The sequence below is a fragment of the Dendrobates tinctorius genome, unplaced genomic scaffold (assembly GCF_039654945.1).
Source record: "Dendrobates tinctorius isolate UK_male_01 unplaced genomic scaffold, ASM3965494v1 ptg000094l, whole genome shotgun sequence".
Lineage (NCBI taxonomy): Eukaryota > Metazoa > Chordata > Amphibia > Anura > Dendrobatidae > Dendrobates > Dendrobates tinctorius.
The window spans coordinates 2815884-2838254 of NW_027361762.1; the positions used below are offsets into that span (position 1 = coordinate 2815884).

At 47.3% G+C, this 22371-nt stretch overlaps 1 protein-coding gene across 1 annotated transcript in view; it reads left to right on the forward strand.

Moving 5' to 3' along the window:
• LOC141098685 (cytochrome P450 2D17-like) overlaps positions 1-22371 on the forward strand; it is a 225095-nt gene that overhangs the window by 83140 nt on the left and 119584 nt on the right. The window contains exon 2 of the mRNA XM_073586649.1: positions 12198-12369. Within this exon, the coding sequence (XP_073442750.1) occupies positions 12198-12369 (172 nt within the window). The remainder of the gene's footprint in view (positions 1-12197; positions 12370-22371) is intronic.

Below are 22371 nucleotides of genomic sequence, written 5' to 3' on the forward strand. Positions count from 1 at the left end.
CATTTCTTGTGCCAGTACCCCTTGCCTCTGTGCCGACACGATGGGAGGGTCTGAGAAAACTGTCCCAGAACTTTGCCATTGTTCCCCTGTCTGAGCTGGATTGTACTTGTGTCTCTCTCGCTTGGACTCCTTGGTTGTACAACAAACTCTGACGTCTGCTTCCAGCGTTCTCACATGAGAATTTTTTCAGTAATTCTGCTACAAGAGCCCTCTGGTACAGCAACATTTTTGTACACCTCTCTGCCTCTGGAAAAAGAGTTTGAAAGTTCTCCTTGTAGCGTGGGTCTTGAAGTGTCACCAACCAGTATTGAGTATCCCGGAAAGTTTTTATAATGTGAGTGTCACGGGAAACGCAGCGCAACATAAAGTCAGCCATGCGTGACAGACTGCTAACAGGCAAGACTTCCGTGTCCTCAACGACATGATGACTGACCATGCTGTCCTCCTCCTCACTGTCCTCAGGCCATCCCTGTTGAACAGACGGTATGACAGCTGTGCTTGTAGTACCGTCTATAGCACATGAAAGTAGCTCCTGTTCTTCCTCCTCCTCATTGTCTACCAATCCACATTGTGACGACATGAGGCTGAGCTAAGTGTAATCACCCTGTATAGTTCCTTGATCCATGTCCTCATGCTCTGCCTGCAAAGCATCACTTTGATTGTCAGCATAGAGCTTTTCAGAATCCTGAGAAGTGGGATGGTGATGCTAATTATGGCGTCATCGCCGCTCACCATCTTGGTGCAGTCCTCAAAGTTCTGGAGGATGGTACATATGTCTGACATCCATGCCCACTCCTGAGGTCTTATGTGTGGAGTCTAAACTGAATATCGACGGCCTTGTTGATGCTGGTAGTCAACAACTGCCCTCTTCTGCTCACAAATCCTTTCCAAGATATGCAGTGTAGAGTTCCAACACATGGGGACACCACACACCAGTCGGTGAGCCGGAAGCTGCAAATGCTGCTGAAGCACCGCAAGGGTGCTGAAGCTGTAGCTGACTTTCTAAAATGGGCAGACAGATGGTGTACTTTCACTAGCAGATACGGCAGCTCTGGGTAGCTTTTGAGAAAACGTTGAACCACGAGGTTAAGCACGTGGGCCAGGCAAAGTACGTGTTTGAGCTCACCTTGCCTCAGAGCCACCACCAGGTTCCGGCCATTGTCACACATGACCATGCCTGGCTGTAGGTTCAGTGGTATCATCCAAATATCTGACTGCTCTTTTAGCACTGTCCACAACCCTCTGCATTGTGCGGTTTGTCACCTATGCAGAATTAACTTCAGCACAGCCTGTTGCTGCTTGGCTGAGGCAGTGCTGCAGTGCTTCCAGCTTCTGACTGATGTGTTAATTTCAGAGATGGAGGCTGAAGTAGAGGAGGAGGAGGAGGTGCAGGAGCTGTAGACTGTGGGGGCAACCCTGATTGACGTAGGGCCGGCAATCCTCGGTATGGGGAGGATGTGTTCTTTCCCAAGGTGTTACGGCTGTTGCTAGTACAAAGGAGGACAGGAAAGATACCCGAGAGTGGACCCTCTGGGTCACGGTTCCAGAGCCCCCGAGGGCGAGTGACCAGGTTAAGACCACCCCCTATACAGGGAGCATTAGGGACAGACCCCCAGGGGATAGAACTGAGACAGCCGGAACCAAAGGGGCGACTGGGCGAAACAGACGGGTAAGGAGGCACAGAGGTATCCGTAGGTTTAGACACCGAAACACACAGGGACTTGGTAAGGCAAAGGACTGGAGAGCCAGAGGTAACAGGGCCTGGATGCTGCAAATAGAGAAGAGGCACAATGAGGTATCAGGAGAGAGAACGAACAACAGGAAGGTGCAGAGCGGAACAAGATGGAGGCAGGCAATGTACAGGGGAGTTCAAAAGAGTACGGGAGGCAGGGAACCCAGAGGGCAGAGGCAGAGGCTGCGCAGACAGAGCGCAGAAGATGGTACAAGGAGGAGAAACACAGCGTAGACAGAAACGCAGGAGAGGGACCTGAGGACACAGCGAGCGCCGCACGGAGCAGGGTCACCGTATTAGATAATCAGGCATCTTACCAGTCCCGACGCCAGGCATATGTAGCGGTGGGCGCCGCCATGTTGGGGGCGGGGTTAGCACGTCACACTACCCAGGAGGTAGTGCGCCGGAAGCAAGGCTGAGAGAAAGTGCCCGATGCCGCGGGAGCCGGAGGCCGGGCGTGGGGACGCGCTGCAGGGCAGGAGCGCGCTGGGTAGAGCACACCGAGAGGTGAGGGGCCGTGACAGTACCCCCTCCTTTACGCCCCCTCCTCCTGACATTGGAGAGGAACCGTCTCATAATGCGCAGAGCATTAATATTCTCCTGGGGTTCCCATGACCTCTCCTCGGGACCAAAACCCTTCCAATCAATCAAAAACAGAGTCTTTCCTTTAACAGTCTTCATAGCCAAAATATCCCGTACCTCAAAGGTGTTATCAGAGCTACTTGGTTGGGAGATTTGGGAGGGTGCATGGTGGAAGTGGTTAAACACTGTTGGTTTGAGGAGAGATACATGGAAGGTGTTGGGAATCGTCAATGAGGCGGGTAATTTCATCTTGTAGGCCACGTCGTTAATGCAACTTAAGACCTCAAAGGGACCAATGTAACGTGGACCTAACTTGTAGGAGTGGATTTTCAACCTGATATGCCGGGAAGCTAACCAAACCTTATCCCCAGGACAATAGGGAGGAGTGTCCAGCCGTCTCTTGTCGGCATACCGCTTCATTCTAAGGATGGCCCTCTCAGGAGCTACTTTGGTCTCCCTCCAAATTTGAGAGAAGTCCACAGACAAGGAATCCGCTGCCGACACACCCGAGGTAGGGGATACGGGAAGAGGAATGCCGGGGTGTTGACCAAAAACCACAAAAAAGGGAGACTTGGTAGAGGCTTCACTTGGATGATTGTTGTAGGTGAATTCCGCCCAAGGGAGAAGAGAACCTTGGCACAAGTTAAACAAGGCCTCAGTGGTAGAGGCTAAATGGCCCAGTTCATCAAAAACCCAACGGAAGGTATCGAGAAAAATGGAAAGCTGGGTAACTGGGTCATCACGCTCCCAGAGAGGATTGACCCAAGCCAAAGCGTCCCCCTCCAGGTGAGAAATGATGAAGGCCACTTTGGCTTGGTCTGTAGGGTACTGCTGGGGTAGCAATTCTAAATGGAAACGGCACTGATTAATAAAACCCCGACACAATTTGGCGTCCCCGCTATACTGGGGAGGTTTGGCCAACCGCGGAGGAGGATGGGAACCCGCGGCAGGAGGAGCGGAGCAGACGCGGCCGAGTGCAGGGCGAGCAACCGACCGTCCACCGAAGTCATGTAGCTGAGGATATGTGACTGGGTGTCTCGCTGCTGAGCCAACTCCTGTTGCAAGCCAGCCAACTGGGCAGCGTTACCAGGGTCTGGTTCTTCCGAAGGAAAACTAACTCTTTTTGGGCTGCCGTGGCTCCAGCGGGGTCCATGGCCTGATTATGCTGTTACGGCTGTTGCTAGTATGAAGGAGGACAGGAAAGATACCCGAGAGTGGACCCTCTGGGTCACGGCTCCAGAGCCCCCGAGGGCGAGTGACCAGGTGAAGACCGCCCGCTATACAGGGAGCGTTAGGGACAGACTCCCAGGAGATAGAACCGCGACAGCCGGAACCAAAGGGGCAACTGGGCGAAACAGACGGGTAAGGAGGCACAGAGGTATCCATAGGTTTAGACACCGAAACACACAGGGACTTGGTAAGGCAAAGGACTGGAGAGCCAGAGGTAACAGGGCCTGGATTCTGCAAATAGAGAAGAGGCACAATGAGGTATCAGGAGATGGATCGAACAACAGGAAGGTGCAGAGCGGAACAAGATGGAGGCAGGCAATGTACTCCCGTATTCAAAAGAGTACGGGAGGCAAGAACCCGGAGGACAGAGGGCAGAGGCAGAGGCTGCGCAGACAGAGCGCAGAAGATGGTACAAGGAGGAGAAACACAGCGTAGACAGAAAAGCAGGAGAGGGGCCTGAGGACACAGCGAGCGCCGCACGGAGCAGGGTCACCATATTAGATAATCAGGCATCTTACCAGTCCCGACGCCAGGCATATGTAGCGGTGGGCGCCACCATGTTGGGGGCGGGGCTAGCGCGTCACGCTACCCAGGAGGTAGTGCGCCGGAAGCAAGGCTGAGAGAAAGTGCCCGATGCCGCGGGAGCCGGAGGCCGGGCGTGGGGACGCGCTGCAGGGCAGGAGCGCACTGGGTAGAGCGCACCGAGAGGTGAGGGGCCGTGACAGTACCCCCTCCTTTACGCCCCCTCCTCCTGACATTGGAGAGGAACCGTCTCATAATGCGCAGAGCATTAATATTCTCCTGGGGTTCCCATGACCTCTCCTCGGGACCAAAACCCTTCCAATCAATCAAAAACAGATTCTTTCCTTTAACAGTCTTCATAGCCAAAATATCCCGTACCTCAAAGGTGTTATCAGAGCTACTTGGTTGGGAGATTTGGGAGGGTGCATGGTGGAAGTGGTTAAACACTGTTGGTTTGAGGAGAGATACATGGAAGGAGTTGGGAATCGTCAATGAGGCAGGTAATTTCATCTTGTAGGCCACGTCGTTAATGCAACTTAAGACCTCAAAGGGACCAATGTAACGTGGACCTAACTTGTAGGAGTGGATTTTCAACCTGATATGCCGGGAAGCTAACCAAACCTTATCCCCAGGACAATAGGGAGGAGTGTCCAGCCGTCTCTTGTCGGCATACCGCTTCATTCTAAGGATGGCCCTCTCAAGAGCTACTTTGGTCTCCCTCCAAATTTGAGAGAAGTCCACAAACAAGGAATCCGCTGCCGACACACCCGAGGTAGGGGATACGGGAAGAGGAATGCCGGGGTGTTGACCAAAACCACAAAAAAGGGAGACTTGGTAGAGGCTTCACTTGGATGATTGTTGTAGGTGAATTCCGCCCAAGGGAGAAGAGAACCTTGGCACAAGTTAAACAAGGCCTCAGTGGTAGAGGCTAAATGGCCCAGTTCATCAAAAACCCGACGGAAGGTATCGAGAAAAATGGAAAGCTGGGCAACTGGGTCATCACGCTCCCAGAGAGGATTGACCCAAGCCAAAGCGTCCCCCTCCAGGTGAGAAATGATGAAGGCCACTTTGGCTCGGTCTGTAGGGTACTGCTGGGGTAGCAATTCTAAATGGAAGCGGCACTGATTAATAAAACCCAAACACAATTTGGCGTCCCCGCTATACCGGGGAGGTTTGGCCAACCGCGGAGGAGGATGGGAACCCGCGGCAGGAGGAGCGGAGCAGACGCGGCCGAGTGCAGGGCGAGCAACCGACCGTCCACCGAAGCCATGTAGCTGAGGATATGTGACTGGGTGTCTCGCTGCTGAGCCAACTCCTGTTGCAAGCCAGCCAACTGGGCAGCGTTACCAGGGTCTGGTTCTTCCGAAGGAAAACTAACTCTTTTTGGGCTGCCGTGGCTCCAGCGGGGTCCATGGCCTGATTATGCTGTTACGGCTGTTGCTAGTACGAAGGAGGACAGGAAAGATACCCGAGAGTGGACCCTCTGGGTCACGGCTCCAGAGCCCCCGAGGGCGAGTGACCAGGTGAAGACCGCCCGCTATACAGGGAGCGTTAGGGACAGACTCCCAGGAGATAGAACCGCGACAGCCGGAACCAAAGGGGCAACTGGGCGAAACAGATGGGTAAGGAGGCACAGAGGTATCCATAGGTTTAGACACCGAAACACACAGGGACTTGGAAAGGCAAAGGACTGGAGAGCCAGAGGTAACAGGGCCTGGATTCTGCAAATAGAGAAGAGGCACAATGAGGTATCAGGAGAGGGATCGAACAACAGGAAGGTGCAGAGCGGAACAAGATGGAGGCAGGCAATGTACAGGGGAGTTCAAAAGAGTACGGGAGGCAAGGAACCCGGAGGACAGAGGGCAGAGGCAGAGGCTGCGCAGACAGAGCGCAGAAGATGGTACAAGGAGGAGAAACACAGCGTAGACAGAAAAGCAGGAGAGGGGCCTGAGGACACAGCGAGCGCCGCACGGAGCAGGGTCACCATATTAGATAATCAGGCATCTTACCAGTCCCGACGCCAGACATATGTAGCGGTGGGCGCCACCATGTTGGGGGCGGGGCTACCGCGTCACGCTACCCAGGAGGTAGTGCGCCGGAAGCAAGGCTGAGAGAAAGTGCCCGACGCTGCGGGAGCTGGAGGCCGGGCGCGGGGACGTGCTGAAGGGCATTAGCATGCTGGGTAGAGCGTGCTGAGAGGTGAGGGGCCGTGACACAAGGTCCGACTGGCTCTTCGTTTCCACTATGTTAACCCAGTGTGCCATCAGTGAGATGTACTGTCCCTGCCCACAAGCACTTGTCCACGTGTCTGTGGTTAGGTGAACTTTCCCAATAACAGCATTGTTGAGGGCACGGATAATATTGTGGGACACATGCTGGTGTAATGCCAGTATGGAACAACGGGAGAAAAAGTGGCGACTGGGGACCAAGTACCTTGGGATGGCCGCCGCCATCAGATTGCGGAAAGCTTCCGTCTCAACGAGCCTGAAAGGTAACATTTCGAGCTCAAGCAGACAAGAAATGTTCGAATTAAGTACTGTGGCCTGTGAAGCATTGGCTGAGTATTTCCGCTTGCGTTCCAATGACCGGGGTATAGACAACTGAAGGCTGGGCTTCGACAAGGACGTGGACGAGCTTGATGATGGTGCTGTTTGACTCTGGGCAACAACAGGTGCAGAGCCCAAGGCATCTTCACAGGCACGGTGAACTGGGGATTGGCAGTTCACCATGGAAGAAGCAGTGTTGTCACCTGCAGACAGTGTTCCTGGAGCCTGGGGTTGGGCCCACAAAGTCAGGTGCTGTGCTGCCATGTGCCTAATCATGCTGGTGGTGGTCAGACTGGTAGTTTTGCTCCCCCTGCTTGATGCGGGCATGGCAAGTGCTGCAAATGGCCTGTTTTGGGATTATCAGCAGAGCCTTTAAAAAATAACCAGACTCGAGAAGATCTAACAGTTGGAATGGCAACTTCCGTCATGTTGGTGTTACGGGGAACAGAATCACGCCTTGTGTCTGTGGCTACCACGCTGCTTCTTCCTGCCTGTTGGGGTGATATGCCTCCTTCCCCGTGTGTGCTGCTGTCCTCGCTCTGCATGTACTCCTGCCTGGTTGAACAGTCACTATGTCATACACCACCTCGTCTTCCACATCCACACCCTGCTCCTCCTGACTTACCGGCAATTGTGTCTCATCATCGTCCTCCTCTTGTGACAATGGCTGCTCAAAGATTTGTGCATCGCTACATGGAATATCATCTTGCCCCGCTTCAGGAGGACCAGGTGAGAGGCAAGAATCTACAAATGGAAAACTGAACAGCTCTTCCGAGTGTCCGAGTGTGGGATCAGTGGTCTCAGGGCACTCGGCATGGTGGGAGGAAGGAGGATCAGGGTGAGTAATATCCGGTCCACACTCACGGCTACTCAGACTTGACCATGTGGAAGACATGGTGCTGGTGGTGGCTAAGTGACTGGAAGCAATATCAAGCTATCCAACCAACAACCGTTTCACACTGCTCTGGCTTCAATAGTGGTGTGCTGCAATCCCCTAGAAACAGGGACAGGAAGGTCGAGCGCGAAGATGTGCATCCTTGCTGTGGCCCACTTTCAGCTTGGCCACGGCCTCATCCTCTGCATGCACCATTAGCATCATATCCACCTCCCCATCCCTTGCCCCTTGCCTTGCCCATTTTAAATGGACTACTGAAATATTTGTAAAGCTCAATACAAATGGATATATTTGGAGAAAAATTATATGTGATGAGTATGCCTGCGAAGCAAAGATTTTTCCACCACAAATGCACCAGGCCTCAGCCTGAGATAACAGACTGTATTAATTTTTTTTAGGTTTTGTGCTAATTTTTGAAAACACAAAATAATGAGTAGAAAAAAGCTAGCAGACAGAACTATGCAACGTATGCCTGCGAAGCAAAGATTTTTACACCACAGATACACCAGGCCTCAGCCTGAGATAACAGACAGTATTAATTTTTTTTATTTTTTGGATAAAAAAGACTGCTGGATATAACGAGAGTGACAGACTGCCCAAAAAAGGGAAGTTAGGCCTAAAATGCCTCAATTTTGGCACACGGATGTATGAGGTGTGTCACAGATAGAACCCACTGTAAAATGTGGCCTGTTTTTTAAAATAATGCAACATAGTGCTGTATATAAGAAAACCGCTGTAAACTGGCAAAACTTTCAGCACAAACAGATATGAGCTACCACGGAGATACCACTACAACAATTGGGTGGCCTGTATTTTTTTTGCTAAATACTTCTGTATTTAACTACAGTGACAGCCAGGCAAAAAAAAAAAAACGCCGTAAAATGGCCAAACTTTGAGCACACACAGATATGATCTGCCACGGAGATACCACTATGACAAATGTGTGCCCTGTTTTTTGGGGGGCTAACTAGTGTTGTATATAAGTACAGTTTCACCCAGGACAAAAAAACAAAAACCACCGTAAACTGGCCAAACTTTGAGCACACACAGATATGAGCCACGGAGATACCACACCAAAAAATGTGTAGCTTTAATTCCAATTACACCTGGGGCTAGGTATATATGGCTATTATATCCCACAGGTAGCAGCAGCAGCACCAAAACACAGGAAGGGAATGGACCCTCTTGATGTATGCAATGATCTATATACACACATACAGTGCCTGCAGGCCTTGCACTGATGTGTATAGAGCGACATACAATACCCTGCCTGCCTAACACTGGAACCTATATACTCCGGAATTAGTCTTTAGAAGGACTGTTGCTTTAGCTGGATGTCAGTAGTTTAGGATGGTAGACCCCACACTAACTAATAAATCCCCAATTCTGACCCTATATCGGCAGCAGCTCTCCCTACACTGTCTCAATCCGAAGCTGAATGCGTCGAGCAGGGCGGCGTCCGGTCTCTTATACCCCTAATGATGCTGTGAGGCCTGCCAATCACTGCACGACCACAACAAAGATGGCTGCGGCATTTCTTTGCCTGGCAGACAATCCCTGCATCATGATTGGGTCTCTAAAGTCCGCCAAAAATGCTGGGTGGAGACCTGAGTTTCCACCGAGTAATCCCGAAAATGCTTGGTGCTCGCCGAGTACACAAAGTACCATGATACGCGGGCGAGTAACGTGTAGGGGCACGTTCGCTCATCGCTATTAGCGACCCTTTCTATGCTTGTCAGAAACTCAGGCCTCTCTACCTTCAAGAGTAGACAAGGGTAGTTAGGGCCCCAGTTCCAGGGACAGTTTGAGGCCCCTCTTTCTTGCCGAAGATCGTCACCGCATGACAGCTATAATATGACTCAACTCCAACAGGAAAGGGACCCTGATCCAAGAAAAGTTATGTAAATAAAAGTGCAAACATAAAACCGTCATTGATCAGAAAATCATTTATATTGTTAAACCCATTGAAAAGAGAATCTGTTATGTAACAACAGCTTTTATGCAGAATGTTTAGGAATTACGACCTTTTTCTACAAAGCCTCATTTTAGAGGCTCAAAAATAATTTGACAAATTAACTTTACCATAAATAAAATGTTCATTTTTAATTGTTTGCAGAGAATCTTTTGCAGGCAATGACTACCTGTAGTCTGGAAGCCATTGACATCACCATAAGCTGGGTTATCTCAATTGTATTCATTTGCAAGGCTTTTATTGTAGCTGATTTCAGTTGCTGGTTGCATTGGGTCTTTCTACCTTAAATTTTGTCTTACGCATGTGTCAGTATAGAGAAAGATAGGTTTGCACAGTTTAGACAGGTGTCAGTTACTACAGTGGGGAAACAGCTAGGAAAGTGTAGTGGACGTGCAGTACCTTGGGTTGACCATTAGATGGCAGGGAGGAGTGTGAGCAAAGGACTTGACATCAGCTTAGGGCTTTAGAAACCGTTGGTCATGGGGGGCGGAGTTACAGTGACAGGGGACCGGGAGAGCTATAAATACTGAGGGAGGGTTCCAGAAAGTTCCAGTCCCCAGGGGGAGCTCCAGTGACAGGAGGACTGCGACAGTCTGTGCGCTGTGAGGAGAATCTAAACCAGGGGGACTGAGGAGAGAGAACGTCAGGGGGGTGGTCCTGACAGGAAGAACCGCAGAAGGGACGAGGCACTGGGTGTGAGACACCGTATTTGACACGACGACTGATCAGTGGAAGCGCTGTTGGTTTACGGGCCTAAGGCGGCCACAGTGACAGACCTGTCAGGAGCGTCGACGAGTGAGGAGGGGTGTAGCGTACGGTGTGTGAGAAGCGGCCCTGGAAACAGAGGGCCGTGAGTTGAAGGAAGTACAGTGTGCTTTTGAGGCCGTCAGGCGGACGGTGAGTGAAAATAAACTTGGACCTGTTGCACCCAGAACCTGCCTCCATCTTGTCTCTGTTACGTCTCTGCGCGGTAAGAAGAGGGACCACCCCCCAGCTCGGCCCACCGACCCTACACATGAGAAATGCTTCTCGATAGGGTTGAAAGCTGGTGATTTACTCAGCTATTGCTGGACATTCCACTTCCTTGAATTCAAAAAAACTCTTTTGGGTCATTGTCTATCTGTAATGATAAGTGCCTTCCAATAAACCTTGATAAGGAGGGTTTGTGGATAATCAGAGCTGCTGGTATCGCATATAATAAATCCAAATCCATACAGAAAGTACATGCATTTTTTTTTCTTTATTTAGTCAATGTGTTTCAAAGTAATGTAGACTTCTTCATCAGGACAAGAAAAGCAATGTAGTCTGTCGTAACACGTTGACTAAATAAAGAAAAGCCGCATGCACTTTCTGTCTGATTTGGATTTAATAGATGGGATGCCGGCAGATTATCCACAAACCCTCCTTATCCGTGTTTTCCCTGTCTAAAGACCCCTTGGACCTGCAGCAGCTTAATGTATATGTGATTGAAATGTTGTGTATACATGACTAAATCAAGTTACTGTGACCTTATTTAAACACCCACGTCTCCCTTGGCTAAAACTCTATTGCACTGTCTTTTTCCTCCTAGTTTTATTCTGTCCAATCAACCTTCTGTATTTGTTTGAATCTGAGCAGAAAGTATAGCCCTGTACACTTAAGAATTCATCCGGCTGCTTCTGTCTTTAGTAACATCAATAAACACTAGTGACCCAGTGTCACTGGAAGCCAGGCATGCCCAAGCCATTACACTGCCTTCACCATGTTTTACAGAGGATGTGCTGTGATTTGGATCTTGAGCCATTCCATACTTTCTTCCTGCCATCATTCTGGTACAGGTTGATCTCAGTTTCATCTGTCCAAAGAATGCTTTTCCAGAACTGGGCTAGCTTATTTGGCCTTTATTTTTTAAGGTTAATTAATGGTTTGCACCTTGCGGTGAACCCTCTGTATTTACTCATGGAGTCTTCTTTTTATGGTAGACTTAGATACTGAAACATCTACTTCCTGGAGAATGTTCTTCACTTGGGTGGATGTTGTGAAGGTGTTTTTCTTCACCATGGAAAGGATTCTGCTATTATAGATCACTTTTGTCCTCCATGGATGTCCAGGCCTTTTTGAGTTCCCAAGCTCACCAATGAGCTTTTTTCAGAATGTGACAATGATTTGGCCACTCCTAACATTTATGCTATCTTTCTGATGGATTTATTATTGTTTTACTGCCTAATGATGGCCTTCTTCTCTTCCATTGAGAGTATGTTGTGGTTTCACTGCAGCAGCTTCCAAATGCAAATGCCACACCTGGAATCAACTCCAGACCTTTTATTTGTCTAATTGATAATGGATTAATGAGGGATTAGCCCATGCAGCCCATTAAAGAGCTTTTGAGATAATTGTCCAATTTATTTTGGTCCCTTTAAAATGAGGCAGCTACATACTAAAGAGCGCTAATTTCTAAACCCTTACTCCAATTAGGATGTGAATACCATCAATTTTAAAGTCAAGAGTCTTCACTTTACGTCTATATTGATTATACTGTATATCTATATCTTGAATATGTTTTGGTAAACGACTTAAATGCCAAAACTTGTGTCACCGTCCAAATATTTCAGAGCCCAAGTGTATTTTTTTTTAATCTATATATGGTCAAGCTGGGATTTCCACATTCTTCATTGATTTACTTAAGCGAAAACATTACTTGCGTTCTTTATAAATACATATCTTATTCATTTTTCACAGCTAAGAAAACAGTTTGGGAATGTATATAGTCTGCAGTTCTTCTGGACAAAAATGGTGGTACTCAATGGATTTGAGGTGAACAAGGAAGCTCTGATCAACAGGTCTGAAGACATAGCAGATCGTCCACGATTTCCTATTTATGAAAAACTGGGATGTGTTGGAGACACTAAAGGTACAATGTTTAGAAAGATTATTTACGTGTTGTAAGCAAAGCCTGAAATAAATTTCCGGTTGTGCTACCTAACAGTAGTTTTGCGCTATTTGGATTACTACTGTCAACAAGGACCATCACTAATGTTGCTGTGGGGTCCTATGAATGTCATTTACACTTCAGACATGTGCAGCACTATGCAAAAGTTTTAGGCAAGTGTGGAAAAACTGCTGCCAATTAAGAATATTTACAAGAATAGTGTAAATAGTTTAAAAGTAGCTTGAAAAGCATAAGTAGTTTAGTCTAAACATAAAAGATGCATAATAAATGCAAAAGTAATGAAAAAAGAATCATCAAATTCACTTTTTTAAACTGTTTGGGAAAATTTAAAGATATAAATCAGGATGTGTATGAGGAAAAAAAGAAAATTAGTAATTTTGCAATTTTCACACTGGTCACTGTGCTCTTTTAGACTCTAACTTTTTTTCTTTTCAGGAACAGTTATCATAAAGGGTCCTTCTCATCAGTATTAGAATTGTAATGACAAATAATACCACTACACACAGCTGAAACCACAGGATCCACCATTCCCAATAGGCAATGTCACAGCTCTCCTGCTCCTCCTCCCTTCACAATGACCTTTGCACTCGCTCATTAGATGCTGCAATACAAAACATATACTGTGAGTCTATTGCTGCTAATGTGTGTGGATACTTCCTGAAATAAAAGGAAGTATGAGAGCAGAATAACTGCAGTAACTGGTGTGAAAATTGCAAGATTTCGCATTTTTGTTTTTAATACAGATTGTGATACTGAAAAGAAAAACAAACAAAAACACAGAAATGTTTATTTAGCACAAAATCTGTTTTAAGCAATAAGGCATTTTCAAATGACACATTCTATTTCATGACAACATTAAAAGAACAAGCAGTGATCTTCTCTCTATGGACACTCACCACTTCCATTACACTACCTTTCCGGTTTTGACAAACTTAAATAACCGCTGAGACAAACACTGACCACAGCAGAGACCCTCCTTAGCCAGTGATTGACTGACTACTACTACAACTGATCACATGTTTTTATGTTGGAATGTCATTGCTTCAACAGAAAGTAGAGCCCTGGGAAAGGAGAGGAGGGTGACAGCAGGTGACCGTGACAGGTTGAGTTTTATATGCCATTCTGACAATTTTTTTTTAACCAAAACATGGTGAGCCATGGGGAATGTGCCAGATGTTACAGAGGGGTCAGATGGGACATGTAGTTCTACTGGCAGCGGATTTTAATTTCACAGTAGCTGAAGTGGGTCACTGGACCCCTAAACAATTCCCATGTGTCCACAACAATTGTCAATAGCAGGAGGTAATACTTATGGAGATGGCATAAGACCATCCGAGGGCACTCCTGTAGAGATGGTGTACGGGTGCAGTTGTTGGAGCGCCCATGATTCATACAGTTACAAGCAGCCAGACACCTCTGTGATTTTGTAAATGTAACACTATACTGAAATATAAAATAGCGTAGCCTCTCTCATTTAAAGGCCGAGTGGCAGTAGTTCAGAGTGTACAGTGGGGAAAAAAATATTTAGTCAGCCACCAATTGTGCAAGTTCTCCCACTTAAAAATATGAGAGAGGCCTGTAATTGACATCATAGGTAGACAACTATGAGATTCAAAATGAGAAAACAAATCCATAAAATCATTATCTGATTTGTCAATATTTATTTTGCAAATTATGGTGGAAAATAATTATTTGGTCACCTAAAAACATGCAAGATTTCTGGCTCTCACAGACCTGCAACTTCTTCTTTAAGAGGCTTCTCTGTCCTCCACTCATTACCGGTAGTAATGGCACCTGTCTGAACTTGTTATCAGTATAAAAGACACCTGTCCACAACCTCAAAGAGTCACATTCCAAACACCACTAAGGTGAAGACCAAAGAGTTGTCGAAGGACACCAGAAACAAAATTGTAGCCCTACACCAAGCTGGGAAGACTGATTCTGCAATAGGCAAGTAGCTTGGTGTGATGAAATCAACTGTTGGAGCAATAATAAGAAAATGGAAAACATACCACTGATAATCTCCCTTGATCTGGGGCTCCACGCAAGATCTCACCCCATGGAGTCAAAATGATCACAAGAACGGTGAGCAAAAATCCCATAACCTCACAGGGGGACCTAGTGAATGATCTGCATAGAGCTGGGACTACCGTAAGAAAGGCTACTATCAGTAACACAGTACGCCACCAGGGATTCAGATCTTGCTGTGCCAGACATGTCCCCCTGCTAAGCCAGTACATGTCCGAGCCCATCTGAAGTTTGCTAGAAAGCATTTGGATTATCTAGAAGTGTATTGGGAGAATGTCATATGGTCTGATGAAACCAAAGAAGAACTGTTTGATAGAAACGAAACTCGTCATGTTTGGAGGAGACAGAATGCTGAGTTACATCCAAAGAACACCATACTTACTGTGAAGCATGGGGGTGGCAACATCATGTTTTGGGGCTGTTTCTCTGCAAAGGGACCAGGAGTCAGGATGATTGAGCTGTGGACATCAAAGAATGAATGGGGCCATGTATCATGAGATATTGAGTGCAAACCTCCTTCCATCAGCAAGGGCATTGAAGATGAAACGTGGATGGGTCTTTCAACATGATAGTGATCCCAAGCACACCACCAGGGCAACGAAGGAGTGGCTTCGTAAGAATAATATGAAGGTCTTGGAGTGGCCTAGCCAGTCTCCAGATCTCAACGCCATATAAAACCTTTGTAGGGATTTGTAAGTCCGCGTTGCCCAGCGACAGGCCCAAAACATCACTGTTCTAGAGGAGATCTGCATGGAGGAATGGGCCAACATACCACCAACAGTGTGTGGCAACCTTGTGAAGACTTATAGAAAACGTTTGACCTCAGTCATTGCCAACAAAGTATATATAACAAAATATTGAGATGAACTTTTGTTAATGACCAAATACTTATTTTCCACCATAATTTGCAAAATAAATCTTGCCAAATCAGACAAGGTGATTTTCTGGATTTGTTTTCTCATTTTGACTCTCATAGTTGTGGTCTATGATGTCAATTACAGGCCTCTCTCTTTTTTAAGTGGGAGAACTTGCACAATTGGTGGCTAACTAAATACTTTTTCCCCCACTGTAGATTACACTGTATATTGTATATATGAAAGAAGGTGTCTTCCTCTTATAAAACAAGCAGGCTTAGCGCCTCTCAGTGCAGCCGGAGCACAGCTCTCCTCACTAGCTATTAGGCTAAGTGCACACGTACCGGAACTCTCGCGGAAATTACCGCGAGAATTCCGGAATTCCATTCCGCGGGAAAATCGCATTTTAAATTCCCGCGATTTTCCCGCAGAAAAACTAGCATTTTGCAAGCGTATTTAGCTTGCAAAATGCTAGCATTTTCCAAGTGATCTGTAGCATCGCTTGGAGAACTGATTGACAGGTTGGTCACACTCGTCAAACAGAGTGTTTGACGAGTGTGACCAACTTTTTACTACTGAGGCCGCCTATGCGGCGTCAGTAGTAAAAGATAGAATGTAAAAAAAAATAAAAAATGGTGTTATTCTTACCTTCCGACGTCCCGCGCATCCGTTCCCAGTAATCCTTTGCGAAAATGCCCGCGATGACGTCCGTTCTCGCGGGATCGCGATGTCTCGCGGTAATTCGCGATGATGTCACGTGAATGACCGCGAGACTTCGCGATCCCGCGAGAACGGACGTCATCGCGGGCATTTTCGCAAAGGCTTACTGGGACCGGGAGCGTGGAGAGAGGCGGGAATGCTGCGCGGGACGCCGGAAGGTAAGAATAACAGTATTTTTTATTTTAAATTCTATTTTTTACAGGGATATGGTACCCAAAGCCCGGAGGACAGTCTCCTCTCCTCCGGACCGTGGGTACCATCCGCAATTGTTCTGCTTACTTTCCGCATGGTATGCACAGCCACATGCGGGAAGTAAGCGGAACAATGCATTCCTATGGGTGCGGGATCGCCGCGATTCCGCAAATTAATGAGCATGCTGTGTTTTTTACCGCAAAGCGATTCCACCGCAGTATAAACCGCAGCATTAGCACAGCATTGCGGAATCCCATAGGAATGCATAGGATGCTTATTTTTCGCTTTTTCGCGGCAAAATCGCCAGGTTAAAACCGCCGCGGAAACGTGAAAAAAACGCCACATGTGAACTCAGCCTAAGAGGTAATGTTATGCACAGTCCAGGTAATGCTACACTGATGGAGGGACCTCCACAGGTTGGCTCCCCATGGCGACACACTAGTAGGGTGGTAGTACCCAAGGTTTTGGGCCTACTGATCTTCATGGCAAGGGGTAGGTCAGAAAAAGTTTGTGGCGTGGCAGATACATGTGTGCCAGCTAAGGCTAGTTTCACACTTGCTTTTTTTTGCAGCGCGTTTTTCCCGCAAAAAAACGCATTGAAAAAACGCATACAAACGCATACAGATGCTGCGTTTTTTTCAAGCATTTTTATGAGCATGCATGAAAAAAACGCAGCGTTTTTATGCGTTTGTATGCGTTTTTAGTGCGTTTTTACCGCGTTTGCGTTTTTTCCTACATTAGGTGGCCCCTCACACTAACCCAAACCATGACTTTACTAACCCTAACCCTAACCCTGACCCTAACCCTAACCCTTAACCAAACCATACCCTGATCCTAACCCTAACCCTGACCCTAACCCTAACCCTGACCCTAACCCTAACCCTAACCCTGACCCTAACCCTAACCCTAACCCTAACCCTGACCCTAACCCTAACCCTAACCCTTAACCAAACCATACCCTGACCCTAACCCTAACCCTAACCCTGACCCTAACCCTAACCCTAACCCTGACCCTAACCCTAACCCTCACCCTAACCCTAACCCTGACCCTGACCCTAACCCTAACCCTTAACCAAACCATACCCTGATCCTAACCCTAACCCTGACCCTGACCCTAACCCTAACCCTGACCCTGACCCTAACCCTAACCCTGACCCTGACCCTAACCCTAACCCTTAACCAAACCATACCCTGATCCTAACCCTAACCCTGACCCTGACCCTAACCCTAACCCTGACCCTGACCCTAACCCTAACCCTTAACCAAACCATACCCTGATCCTAACCCTAACCCTAACCCTGACCCTAACCCTAACCCTGACCCTAACCCTAACCCTAACCCTGACCCTGACCCTAACCCTAACCCTTAACCAAACCATACCCTGATCCTAACCCTAACCCTGACCCTGACCCTAACCCTGACCCTAACCCTAACCCTAACCCTGACCCTGACCCTAACCCTAACCCTTAACCAAACCATACCCTGACCCTAACCCTAACCCTGACCCTAACCCTAACCCTAACCCTGACCCTGACCCTAACCCTAACCCTTAACCAAACCATACCCTGATCCTAACCCTAACCCTGACCCTGACCCTAACCCTAACCCTAACCCTAAACCCCCTTAACTAACCCTAACTCTAACCCAAACCCCTAAATTCCATTGTCTAATGGTAAAAAAAAAACTCATGTGCAAAAAAACGCATACATAAGCATGCCAATGCGCACATATGCTCACCATAGACTTATAATGGGTGTCTTGCTGTAAAAAAACGCATTGCGCGCGCATGCGTTTTTTGAGGCAAGTCGGACGCCCAAAAAATGCAACAGGTTGCATTTTGTGCGCCCGAGCGCATACCGCAAAAAAACGCATGCGCGGAAAAACGCGTACAAACGCATGTGTATGCGCACATAAGCGCATCCCATGCAAAGTATAGGAAAAAAAAACGCATGCGCTATTTAGCGCTAAAATTCCGCGAAAAAAAAAAGAAAGTGTGAAACCAGCCTTACCAGTAGTATAGTGACAGCAATAAATATCACAAAGAAAAAAAACTGCTTAATTTGACCTTTTTTTTTAAAATGTGGAGTGAACTGCTGCAGATCTTGCAAATATGCGCACAAAAAATTATTTAAACTCTATATATAGCAAAAACATTTTTTTGATACAGAATTTCATCATTTGTCATGCCACACATGTAATATATCTAATTGAATGTACCATATGTGAGATCCAATATGTAGGCTGCACAACTGGATCTCTCAAAGTGCGTATAAGGAGACATCTTTAAAATGTAGTTAACTCTTCGTCTCTTTCAGCATCTTTCATATCCAGCACCTTGCCCAAATTCACAACGGTAATGTAACAGATTTTATATTCATGGGAATAGAGAAAGTTTACAGACCTACACGTAGAGATCATAGACGCAAACTACTCACCAAAGAATCCGAATGGATATATACTCTAAAAACGAACATACCAAACTGCTTAAATATAAGACAAGATCTCATTCTGACATAATACACTCTACATTCTACCTTTTTACTTTGTCATTTGTTTTCTTTCTTCTTTTCTGGCACAGCTGAAGCCCTGCTGTGTGTAGTGTAGCACAGGCGATTGTATGGATTGTATGATCGCAGGTTCAAGTCTCCTTAGAGGACTACTGAAGCCAGTAAAACGTTAAAAAAAGTCTTCAAATATATTGAAACAATGAAAAAAACACATTCGAATCATCACCCTTTTACCCCATTCAAAATAAATGTTTAACAAAAAAGTAGAAAAAAAACATACTTGGTATTGTTGCATTCAGAAATGTCCGATCTATCAAAATATCAAGTAAATTGGGTTGTGCCCTGAAGCTCAAGCAGCATGGACATGCTTGACTGAGCTCTTGCAGAAGAAGTCCTGCAAAAGCTACTACAAAGCCATTCCTGCGGGTTAAAAAAATTTCAACTCCGGACCAAAAACTGCCTGGATACTTCATGACTATCAATGAACTCTTTTGGATCCCATAAAATGCTGAAAAAAGTTTGGCTTGAGATTTTTCTTCACAGCCACTGTCAACCGAGAAATAGCTGAGTCATTCCCAGCTAACAGCAAAGATACAAGCTTTGGACAGCTCTGGATTTCCAATCCCTAGACTAAATGAGAACCTATTCTGTTCCAATAAAAGTAGACTCAATAGTAGTGTTGAGCTTTCCGATACCGCAAGTATCGGGTATCGGCCGATATTAGCTGTATCAGAATTCCGATACTTTTTTCATATCGGATACGGAATCGGAAGTTCCCATAATGCTATCAGCCCGCTCGCTTTGATTCAGCCAATGGGAATCCTCAGAAGTGTGGGCACATCCTGTTAGGCATGTAGGCATGTTAACTATTGGCATGGCTGTGATTGGCTGCTGAAATGATGTCATGATGCACTATAAAAGCCACCACCACCGCCATTTCTGGTCACCCTGCTGTGAATTCAGTTAGGGACAGGCTGCTGTTGAAGACTGTGAGGGACAGTTAGAAATAACGATTCTAAAAACAATATTGTGCTTTACCCAGGCTACATAAACCACCACTGTAGCTTTCTTTTCCCTAGCAGCAGTGTTCACAGCTGCCTGCAAGGGCTGTGTGAGTGCAGCTCACGCTGTGGAGTTTGTCCTGCAGCCACGTCTGGTTGTAGGCCGCCCAGCGTGCCTCACTGCTGCCTCATACATATTTTTCTTTTTGAGCTGCTTATTTTTAAAAAATTCTATCTAGTGTGCTTCCATCCATATCCATATACATTGGTTGCAAACACTAGTAGTAGACAGCGGAGCCTTTCTGCAGCCTTTCAGTGCTAGTGCCCACTTAGCTGCACTGTTCGCGGCTGTCTGAGAGGTCTCTGACTGTGTGTGAGTGCAGCTCACGCTGAGTAGTGTGTCCTGCAGCTACGTTTGGTTGTAGGCCGCTCAGCGTGTCACTGCCTCACACATTTTTCTTTTATTGCAGCTCATTTTTTCTCCTATTAGTGTGCATCCATCCGTATCCATATACGGTGATTGCAAACACTCTAGGAGTACACAGCTGAGCCTTTCTGCAGCCTGTCAGTGCTAGTGCCCACTTAGCTGCACTGTTCACGGCTGTCTGAGAGGTCTCTGACTGTGTGTGAGTGCAGCTCCCGCTGAGTAATGTGTCCTGCAGCTACGTCTGGTTGTAGGCCGCTCAGCGTGCGTCACTGCCTCACACATATTTTTCTTTAATTGCAGCTCATTTTTTCTTTTCCTATTAGTGTGCATCCATCCATATCCATCTACATTGGTTGCTTGCAAACACTTTTTAGGAGTAGATAGAGGAGCCTTTATTCTGGCTTGTGCCCTTCAGCTGCAGCGAGATTAGTATTACCCAATTTTTTTGGAGCCTCATCTTTTGCATTGTAGGCTACCTGCCTGCATTGTAATAGCTTCAAAAAGTTGGTGATACTCTCACTTTCAAATCTTTGGTCACATCCTTTTAGTTTTTTTTCCCAAAAAAAAATAACAACAAAGTTCACCAAACACTACATTTGAAAGTTGTGTAGGCCACATTATCTCCCATTAAAGTGTAGTCGACACACACACTGCATAAAATTAGTGTTTCTTAAACCTGTAACCAGCTGTTCAGGAATAAGCAAACTAAGGCCCCCCTTTGTACTTTTCTGCCTATCGTTTTCAGTCTAGCAAGATGAAGAAGGCGTGGAGTTTCAGCAGGGAGAGGACGTGGGGATTCTGCAGGGAGAGGACGTGGGGATACTGTGCCTGCTGTTGGCACCAGTGAGTCAGCATCCCCCAGTTTTAGCAGGCAACAGTCCTTTATGCGCAGCTTTGTAGGACCTCACCGTACCCCACTGCTGCGGGAGGTACAAATTGAAGCTGTTGTCAGATGAATGGCAGCTAACGCATCGACTTCAATTACTTCCACATCCTCTCAGGGCCAGAGCACCGAAGAGCAACTATCTGTCTCTTCACCACCTGCCAAAGTGCCCAGGCACTCAGAGAGCCCTGGACAGGAGCCATCACAGTCTCTACTTCTGTTCTCGGAATCTGTTGGTTTGGAAAGAGGGGGCCAGCCAAGCAGCATTCCAGAATGTGAAGAAGAGGGAGTATGCAGTGATGCGCAAATTCTTTGTCCCTTTGAATCTGAAGAGGCAAGTGGGCCAGTGCCTATGGTCAGCATACCTCAGTACGCATCAGATGATGATGAGACACAGTTGCCACTTTCTGTTGCGTACGGTGCTGGCGAGACAACCCAGGAGAAGCAGGTGTTTGAAGAGGGGAGTGTAGATGATGAGGTCCTTGACCCATCATGGCGTGAGGAACAGGAAGGTGGTGGGAGCAGCCTGAGGAAGAGATTTCCCGAACGGCCAAAACAGGAGGGAGAGGGAGGGGGCAGACTTGGCTGCCTGTAGCCTCCACTTTGGCACCCGTTAGGAGCATTTCACTTTCAAAAGGCATAACGGGCGCTCCCAAGACTTGCAGTGCGTGGTCCTTTTTTGACACAGTTGCAGATGACATTTGCTTTGTCAAATGCAAGCTGTGTCATCAGAGAGTCAAAAGAGGGAAAAATGTCAGCAACCTCAATACCACTAATATGTGGAAACATGTGCGGACCAAGCACGAGGTGGAGTTACACAGACACACTGAAGACGTAGGCCAACGTACAGCACCACCTACCACCTCTTCAGCTCGTGTTGGGGCCTCTTCCTCCAGCTCACACTCAGCTGGTTCGGCTTCCTCACAGGATCGCCAAGGAAGAACCTCTGGCACTGTTGTCCAGAGACTCTGTGACATTCCACCCACAGCACCACATTCCAAGTCATCCTCACACTCCCAGGCAACTCGACAGCCATCGGTAGCACAGGCATGGGAGAAAAGGCGGCCATACTTGGCAAACCATCCCCGAGCACAGGCTCTGAATGCTAGCATTGCCAAACTACTGGCACTTGAAATGCTGTCATTCAGGCTGGTGGAGACTGACACCTTCCGGGACTTCATGGCATTGGCAGTCCCACAATACACCGTGCCCAGCCGCTTTTATTTCAGCAGGCGAGCCGTCCCTGCCCTGCAGAAACATGTGGAGGCAAACATAAAACATGCGCTACTAAACGCCGTCAGTAGCAAGGTCCACCTTACCACCGATGCGTGGACCAGTAACCATGGGCAGG